Raw genomic sequence first — 9,781 nt, forward strand, 5'->3', positions numbered from 1 at the left:
TACTTTCGTTTTGTTTGACGCCAAATCTACAATCTATATCTGCATACACTGACAATAAATATGGGAAGTGAATATAATATATATTTATTATTTATTTGTGTTCATTGAAAATACATTCATATATGTATGTATGTTCATCTGTATGAAAATGATGGAGACAATTAAATTGTAACACAGGCGGGTCGTGTGAGCCGAGAGCTACGTATGGAGTGTCATATTTCTTAGTAAGTCTAGAAAAAGGCATAAGGAAATTGGAGCAACAATCGGGTTGCAAGGCTGGCGGACTGTCTGGCTGGCAGGCGGCTGTCAACATTAAAGACAACAAATCAATATGTCCAATGCGCCGTACGAGAGAGCCAAATGGGCATTAAGTCAACTTACATCGAGGAAGACATTTGTCACTCTGAAGCATCGCAGCTGTTGTAAGTTAGCAACACTTTAATATGCCATCGCAACTTTCTATAGAACCCCTGCATCACCACCATGCCACCTAACTGACCCACCATACCACCTGACTGTCTGATTGGCCAGCTGAGCAATCGCATATGTCGCTGTTGTTGGTGTTGCTGTTGCTGTCGTCGTGTCTTGTCTATGTCTTCATTTTCTAAACACTCCACAGGCAATGTTGTGGTGCTGTTGATGTGGTGATGCGATGGTGCGGCGGTGCAGCATAGAATGAATTATGTATCAATTCAATTGGCAACTGCAAATGAAGTTGATGTTACACTTAACCAAATTTGGGATTGCTTCTTTGCCGTTTCTGTGCTTACTAATTGCCATTGCTAGTCACTGTCGCAGCACCAACAGTTGGTGAAACTTAACTGATGCGACGCAGCGCGACGCAAAAAGACTGAGGCGACAAACTTGACATGCAAGTCCACGCAAATGTAGTATGTTGTGTCTGAACCTCGAAGTGTTCAAATAATGCATATTCATCGGCATTGTCTTGGTCGAAAAAAATATACTGATTGTTAACTGTTCAACTGTTTGCGTCTTCGGTTTCACTTATCCAAACTTGCCGGGAAAGGCACACCAAAATCGCAGCAACTTTTCTCTGTATTTGGTAACATTTGCTTTTTTGTTTATCGTTTTTCTCTTCGAATGTATTCAATGGTAGCGGCCCAAAAAAAAAGAAGTGGCAAAAACTAAAAAATCGTTTTGAGCCGGCAGCACCTCGAAGAAAGTGAAATTTTTTATTTTATCTTTATTTTCGTATCTTTAAAGCGCCAACCACAAAATAACAAAAGCAACAGCTGAGTTTTTTCTTCAGCTTACTCTTTGCTTATACATACGAACAGCTGTGTGTCTGTATGTGTATAGCATTTAGTAAGTTGTTAATATGCATAAAGCGCTGAATGGCTTTGATCGTTTACGGATTTCAACACATGTTGTAAGCTGCCACTAGAAATTGGTAGTCAAGGTGGTTACCAAAATTTAAATCGCTCAGAAACTATGTTTTATTTTCAGCTTCCGAATGTGATTGGAATTTTTCTGAAGTATGAAATTCAATTTAATGAATTGGTTTTCGCGTCAAAAATTAAATCAATTCGCAAAGCAAATGATCTATTGCATGTTCAAAGTTCACTTTAATAAAACTAAATGTAAAATTCCAAACTCGGATTATTTTTTTTCATTTATTAATTCTCAGTAGTTTTTATTATTAATCGAAATTTCTTGTCTGACTTATACACTTTTTTTTTTTTAGGTTTTTGATGTAAGAGTATAGAAATAAGTGAATAAGAAAATGATGTACTGTAAGCTTGTTAAAGCAAATTTCAATAATATACGAGTGTATTGAAGAGAGCTTCAACTGACAGTAAAGTGTGCCAAATCTTTAGGTATTATGTGACGATATTTTACACTCTTGTTAGCATTTACCGTTATTAGTTTTGTCGTTCGCAATCTGGAAATACGCATATTCATTTTCATGAGCTCCATGCTTACTTTCACTTTGCTTGGCACACACGCACAAATATTCAATGCAAAAATGAGTAAATCGTAATTTCGTAAAAATATTTCGCAATGTTTCACTTTTTATTTTTGCTTTATTTAGGTGTTTAATTTTTAGGGCCTTGGACCCTGAAAGCCTTTTTCTTTAGTGGGATTTGGATTGGTTTATTTATAATCACACTTATTTGATGCTAGGCTTTTGTTTAAATTGAGTTTTCGATAGGTTTTCACATATATTTTAAAAGTTGTAAAATTCATATTTTTATTTAACAAATATCAATCACAGCTCATTTCAGCGCCGAGCCGAAAAATCTAATCACGTTTGCACGCTTCGCTCACACGATTGCAACTGAGGTGAGAGCTAAGGCAAAACGGCTCAGAGCTGAACCACAGTAACGCTAACAATAACGACGTCGCGACGGCGACGACGACGACGTCGTCGACAGCAACAGCAACAGCGTGCAGACTGAGCACCCCGCGCACAACCAACAACCAGGTCTCACGACAGAGACAGAGAGACGACTTGCCAAATGGCTCAACTGCGACGCAAGCGAAAACTCTTTTTATACTCCTTACAATTTCGTGTGAGAGGAGCATGCTTGTAAGACGCAATTTCTGCATTTCATTGTACATATGAAAATCATCAAATTCGAGCTTAAATCAAGTTTTCAAGAGGTATTATTATTATTCCATAAGCAAAATAAGTTTAAGTAGCATATTTGTATTGTACGAAGGCCGAAGTTTGCACAACTTGATTGTGCCATTTTTTAGTTTGTCCAAAAGTATGCAAAACCTGTCATCAAAATATAAATATTTTAAGCCAGATATGTATGTGCAATAGAAATTCACAGGGTCATTACTAGTCGATCAATATCAACAAGTAGTTCAATCAGACTTGTTATTTTTACGACTCTTCTTAGTTTTTGCGTTTGCAGGAAAACTTTTTCTTATTTATTATTCGAAACGTCAGCGTCGGGAGGCGCAGCAAAAACACAAACATTGAAAAACGAGCAGGCGCAGCAGTAGCAGCGGCAGTAATAACAACAACAGCTGTGCAAAAAATACAACAACAAACCGCCAACAAACAGAAAAAGCGCCACACGCAACAACATGATGAGAGAGCAAAGCACAAAATACGAAGATGAAGATGGTTTGCCGAGACGACACGAAACGAAAGCACGACTTAGCCTGTACCATGATACAATTATACAAGGTAGTGCCGTCGGAAAATAGCTTTCGTCAGTGCGCATTCGGATTTCGACGCAAGAGGTTGTCTGCGGACGAATTTTTTAGCGCAATTAACCCTTATGCAAAATGACTTTTTGCCATGTATGCCGTAGACACGGATAGAACTAAAACATTTAGAGAATTCTCATATATATTATTAATATTGTTCATAAACAATTTACATTTAAAAAATATGTCAATTAGACATTAATATTAGCTTCTAAATATGTAAATATTAATTGCATCGTCTAAGGGTTAACGCGCATTTCATTGCCGTCTCGTTCACACTACCACGCTGTGCCTCTTTCACTCGCACTCATTGCTAACATAGACAGGGGACCAGCTTTTTTCCGACGGCACTACCTTGTATAATTGTATCATGGCCTGTACTGTTGCTGCTCTTGCTGCAGTTGATTGCTGCGGCTGTAGATGTTGTTGTCTCTGATTGTCGCTGCTAGTGGGAAGTGGGAGAGCTTCGTAAGGCAGCGAAGACGATGACGACGACGATGACGCCGGCTTAGTAGGTCAGTAGTGGCGTTGTTGTAGCGTTGGGACAATGTTACTGCCGGGTGGAGTTGTTGTTTTGTTGCGTTGCATGTTCGCTGCAACTTGAACGTAAACAGTGAAGACTTGACTCAGTGTAAATTATTCCGTCTGCCCACTTATACAACTACTTCTAAAGGAACGCGTAATTTTGCATTCGTATTTGCATTTAATATTAAAACTTTACTGGTATTTTATTTATAATCGATAACATAAAAATATGTTTTTTTTTTTAATTATAAGTCAGTACTGTACTGTTCTGTACTGTACTATAGTTAAAGTTCGATTCCAATGAGTAAATCTTTTTGCGCATGTCAAAGACTTCCGCTGAGTCAAATGGGGAGAGGAGTTGCACACGAAGTTAAACCACGCCAAATTCATGTTGTGGTAGTAACAAAATACACGTATGTTTGGGTGGGTGGCCTCTTCTTTTCCCCTTATCTTCCCCCTTTATTATATACATATGTTGCCCTCTTGTGTCTTCCATTTCAATTTAATATATTCTTACTATGTTTTTTTTTAAGAGGTTGCCAAATTTTTTGTTACTGGTTGTTGGTAGTTGAAAATGCAATTTGGTTACAGTTTCCTGTTTTTGCTTGTACTTGCTGGGAAGATGATTGTGAAATAAAGACAACTGTGTTTTATGATTTTAGCATGCCTCCCAATAGGGATCTTGTTGCTTAGTTAGAAATGGTTTCTATTTTTATAGACTTTGACTTTTATAGACACTCTAAGCTTCAAAACATCACTTGTTCATACTAATTCAGTTTATTGTGTTCTGCATCGATACTTGAGATAAAGTAAGTGAAAGTGTAAAAATAATAATAGTAAAGTAAAGCCGGGGTAAATTAAAGGCCTACAAATTGGGGAAACAATCTTTTCTAATTGTCGCGTATATTCTGGTAACAAATCAATTACAATGTTCATAAGGTGTAGAAATGGAAGTTTTAATTTAATCTAATTTAACAGTTTACCTTCAAAAATAATAAAAATAAAAGGTAATATATCATTAGTCACCAAAAACCACAGTTTAAGATATGTTGGACTCAAGTATAAATTAAATAAGCTTTTGTTAATGCTCAAATAAATTAATTCATATTCAAAGGTGAGAAAGGCGAATATTTAACGTCAGAAATTCATTTAAGAAATACATATATATCCATTACTTATATATTAATGTTGTTGTTGTATTGAAGATAAGATAATACTTTCTAGTAATTTATTTGTAATATACAAATAAGTGACAATACTTTTTAGCATCTACATAAATGTTTTATTGAAAAACATCACAATAAGAACAATCCCATTAGGGGCCATACAACTCGTTTATGACTTCTCATCAAGTGAAGCGGGTTTAGCTCACTATTACAACGACATCACGAACTTCTCTGCGAACGTCGACGCCGAAATGTCTGAGATGCTGACTCTGGGGAGTATAGAGTCTAGACTGCAGTCGATATGAAAGTGCGTTATTGGTGGGTTTGCTTCCCATGCAATTGAAGTTCATTAGTGTCATCAATGTGTGCTCCGTGCAACTGGACGGTGAATTGAAAGTTCTTAATGTACAAGAATAATCTACAAAAATGACGTTTAACATTTTAGAAAACAGATAAATAAATGTACTACTTTCACCAAGACCACAACTATACACGCAGAAACACTAAGGCATTTATGTATTTCTTACGCAACTTAAAGATTTATTAATTGATTAAAGAAAAAGGCAAAAGTTGCAATAAAAATGTAACAAAAAGGTTTACAAGCCTGTTAACTCTATGTATTACAGCAATTAGCTTTTGTCTTTAGTGGCTTTGAAAATACGCGACTATCGATACTAAACGATGTATGAGCTTAAAAAAAAACGATAAGCATTTATTTATTTAATTTTGCACAATGTATGTTTAATATTATATATTAAATCGTACGTACGAAAGTAAAATTTAAAAACGGAAGCATAGCTACCTGAAATGTGTGAGGGAACCTCACAAATTAAGATTTTAATTTTATTAGGATTTATAATTTTTTTCTATACAGTTTTTTTTTTTAAATTGTTTTGCATCTATTGGTATCGCTATCGCACTGCTGACTCCAATGGACTCCAAACTGTATATGTCCAAAAGTATATTTTGAAGGCAAATGTTTATGCGTTTCAAAGTCCTCCACTGTTTTTAGATTTTATATTTCTTATGTATATTCCGTGGAACGACATTCGATTGGAGACGTCTAGGACTAGTAGCTACATAAAATAACACGTTATTTTGTACATGTTTTGAAAGTAAACCAATATACCACAAAAGTAAACCAATATACTATGGAAAGTGTAAACAGGTCGCATTTATCAGAGTAGCGTGATTTTTTTACAATTAAAATATGGTCACACCCCTTAGAACATGGGTGTTAAATAAAAGAATTTTACAACACATTATTTTTATTAAGTAATGCCCCGTTTCCACAGACACTAAGCTCTTTTATTTTCGGTCAAGTCCGTTTTAGTGTTTCTTCAGCCGCGAATGGAAAAGAATGAATGACGGTAAATTTCTTAGTGTGGCTGCTCTGAAATACCCAGCTGTTCAAATGTAAACAAAAGTTGGCGAACAATTTAAAAAACTATACGAAAGTTTTTTAAATTAAAAACTTTTTAAATTGCAATATTTTGAGGAAGATTTGGATGAAGTGGAGGAAGATCTAATGGAGATGTCAGTTTGGACCTTTGGAAGTAGAATTGCTGGCGGCAATGTAATATTTACATAAATACATTTATTTTTTACTACATTCGTTGATGTATGCTTGTGTTTCTTTGCGTAGACCGTAAATTTTTCGTCTCACAACTAAAACAACATTTCTTCGTGAATGCCACTCCACGAAGAGATTTGATTTAAAACACAAAATAAATTTGTTATTTCTTTTTTAATACGTTGGCGCACTTAATTATCAGCTGTTTGTTGAGTGGTGAGTTTTTTTTCGTTTTCACATCGGTAAAATATCGCGTGACTACCCAAAAAGTGTGTTCGATATTTCAACGTTCGCTATCGATATTTTCACATAGCTCACCAACAGAAAAACCGATATTTTTAATGAAAATAACCGAGAGAAAACAAGTTTTTTGGTGCTGTGGAAACGGGGCTTAAAAAGTCGATATTCATAAAATAGAATAATTTTGTCCAATTATAAATAATTCATATTAATGTGGTTTTATATTAAGATCGAAAAAATATCTATGGTTGTCATAAGAAACGATGTTTAAAGAAATTTAACAATATCGATACATTGGTAGTGTCATCTCTATATAGATCCCTGTATCAAAAATTAATAAAAACAATGAGTTTTCCTGATAAAATGGATTTGGAAAATGAGCGTGTACTAAAATTGATTTTCCCACATGGAGTTCCAAGTAATTATTTTGCTACAAACCATTTGCCACGACAGCGCAAATTATAAATCTGTTTTCTCTTGCTTAGGTAATCTGCGTGGCAATCCGGAGCTGGACTATTATTTGGCCAAGCTCGGCACTTGCAAGGTGGATCAGCTGAAAAAGGAGCAAACCCGATTGGGAGACGAGACGAAAAGGATATTGGATCAAACACAAGAGCTGGCTATTTCTAATTACAAAACTTTTATCACAACAGCAGAAAACTCTCGCTCCATTTTCAACGAGTTCCAAAAAGCAGAAGATCAGGTGGATACATTGATTAATAAACTGCCGACGTTAAGCGAAAAGTGTGAACAATTTCTCAAGGATTCGGCGGAGCTAACAGAGCAGCGACGCTTAAATAGTACAACTCTGCATAAAAATGCGCAGCTACTGGAGATTCTGGAGTTGCCGCAATTGATGGAACGCTGCATCCGGGAGGATCGATATGAAGAGGCTCTTGAACTGGCCAGTTATGTGCAGAGGCTTGGCCAGCATCAAGGACATCTAATACCTGTGGTGCATGTAAATATCAACATTGCGTTTTTCTTATCCTAAAATGCACAAATGAATTTCAATTCCAGAGCATTGTTCGCTCTGTAGAAGCACTCTGGCACACCATGCTTGTGCAGCTAGTTGCACAGTTGCGTATGGACCTGCAGCTTCCCAAGTGCCTACAAATTGTTGGTTATCTGCGGCGCATGCAGGCCTTTAGCGACAACGAGCTCAAATTAAAGTTCTTGCAGGCACGTGATGCTTGGCTTACAACATGTCTGGAGGCGGTTCCCCAAACGGATGGTATGAATGTATATATAGTAGATTTATGTATTCTTTAAAGTCACTATTCCTACAGCCCAGCAACATCTAACAAAGACGATCGAAATCACGCGAATCAATTTATTCAACATTATTACACAGTATCGCGCCATATTTCCAGATGATGAGAGTGCCAAATCGGTTTCCTTGAAACCATTGCAAGGCGTCAGTTGTAATGGAGATCGCTTGTTTCAGGCATGGCTCCATAACAAGGTACGCGTTTTTCATTCAAGTCTGAATGCAATTTAAACATCGACTCTATTGCAGATTAATGGCTTCCTTTCAACACTCGAGACGGATCTGGAGCGTGGTGTAAACTCAATTGAAACAGTATTGGGACAGTGCATGTACTTCGGCTTGTCCTTCAGTCGTGTCGGTGCCGATTTTCGAGGATTGATTGCTCCAATTTTTGTACGCATAGTGTGCAATAAATTCGAGTCGACCATTGCACAACTCAATGCGAACTTTGAGCAGGAGTTGGAAAAGTTCACGCTAATTAACAAGGTAACACTGCACAGCCGAAAGCCGCTTGATACGACAGCCATGCCGTCCAGCGAACAGAAGACGTATGCTCCGCCCGAGACTTTGCTCGACTTTTATCCACTTGCTGCGTTGTGCAATGGTTACCTCAACGCACTTAATGAACTTCGTCTCTGTGCACCATTCGCTGTTGCCACTGACGTTACCAACTGTTTACAACAATCGCTTCAATTTGTGGCACAACGAGTGCTTGCCTTTTATAGACAAGAGCAACAGGCATTCACAGGAAATGAACGTGAGACATTTGTAAAGCTTTGCTCTTGTTTTGCGTACGATCTCGTACCTTACGTGCAGCGCTGCATTCACGGTGTATTTCCGCCTCAGTCTATCACTGTGAATCTTGGCATTAGCTTATTGCAACTGGAGCAACAGCAACTAACTTTTTTGCAGCAGCACCAAATTCTAGAGCCCTTAAAGCATTTGCTGCCAACAAAAGTTCTAATCCCCCTAACGTCAGCACTTTCTGCGGAGGCTACAAGTGCGCCTATTGCCACGGAAGGCTAAAAACTCGCCTTGTAACCATTTAATAGTGATACCTATTTTCCAAACATTAATATATCCTACACCTTACACATATTTTTTTTATCAATAGTTCTATGTTTATAAAGATTACCGTATGACTTACAATTATATAAAAGTCCATTTTAAGCGCATAGTTCTGTAGGTATAAAAAGCTTATTTGCTAACATGTGTAAATTAATCATTTCAGCTGAGGTAAATAGAGAAAAAAATGTTATTTATGGTGAACTGAACTAAAGTAAAAAGTGAACTTATACTGCAAGCAATCTAATGTGGGTAACAGCTTCTAAGAATTCCTGGAAATAGATGATGAAAACAGACTGAAGTGTAAAATGCAATTGTCGTTACATTGATAAATCTTAAAACTTTGGTATAATGATATTTATCACCGAAACCTAATGATTTTTCAAAAAGATTTTAACTTATAGAGTTTTCAATACTTGCATCAAGTACCAATAATTTGTGATTTTTTTATGTTTCTTAGAATTCAATATTTTTTGTTTTCGTTTTATTTTCCATATTTGGCTTGTGTTATATTTTTCCAAACAATTTAAAATTTGCATTCAGGCAAAATAATCATTTTTTTTTAATGTGTAATATCTCTCCTTCTGGAATATGTAGGTGCTTTGAATATATAAATTAACAATTCGTGAGGTTTGATTTGTAAAAAAAGCGATTTGCTTTTATTTAGAATCTGATTAAGACTAACTAACTAACTTATTACAATTTTACGACTTAAAATGAAAACTCGCTGCCGTTACGTCGCTGCTGACGATCCCA

General features: G+C 36.4%; 2 protein-coding genes across 2 annotated transcripts in view; one reads left to right on the forward strand and one right to left on the reverse strand.

The window, feature by feature from the left end:
• The window catches only part of LOC117563489 (protein spaetzle 4), a 165,102-nt gene extending 162,861 nt beyond the window's left edge, over positions 1-2,241 (reverse strand). Inside the window, exon 1 of the mRNA XM_034241851.2 lies at positions 1,879-2,241. Within this exon, the coding sequence (XP_034097742.1) occupies positions 1,879-1,938 (60 nt within the window). The 5' untranslated portion in view covers positions 1,939-2,241. The remainder of the gene's footprint in view (positions 1-1,878) is intronic.
• Positions 2,242-6,978: 4,737 nt separating this feature from the next.
• On the forward strand, positions 6,979-9,130 carry LOC117565218 (conserved oligomeric Golgi complex subunit 8). Its single transcript, XM_034244227.2, has 5 exons — positions 6,979-7,108; positions 7,176-7,651; positions 7,711-7,924; positions 7,980-8,155; positions 8,210-9,130. The coding sequence occupies exons 1-5, from the start codon at positions 7,036-7,038 to the stop codon at positions 8,984-8,986; spliced, it is 1,716 nt and encodes a 571-aa protein (XP_034100118.1). The 5' UTR covers positions 6,979-7,035; the 3' UTR covers positions 8,987-9,130.
• Positions 9,131-9,781: the final 651 nt, after the last annotated feature.

Source organism: Drosophila albomicans, chromosome 2L (assembly GCF_009650485.2).
Source record: "Drosophila albomicans strain 15112-1751.03 chromosome 2L, ASM965048v2, whole genome shotgun sequence".
Taxonomy (NCBI): domain Eukaryota; kingdom Metazoa; phylum Arthropoda; class Insecta; order Diptera; family Drosophilidae; genus Drosophila; species Drosophila albomicans.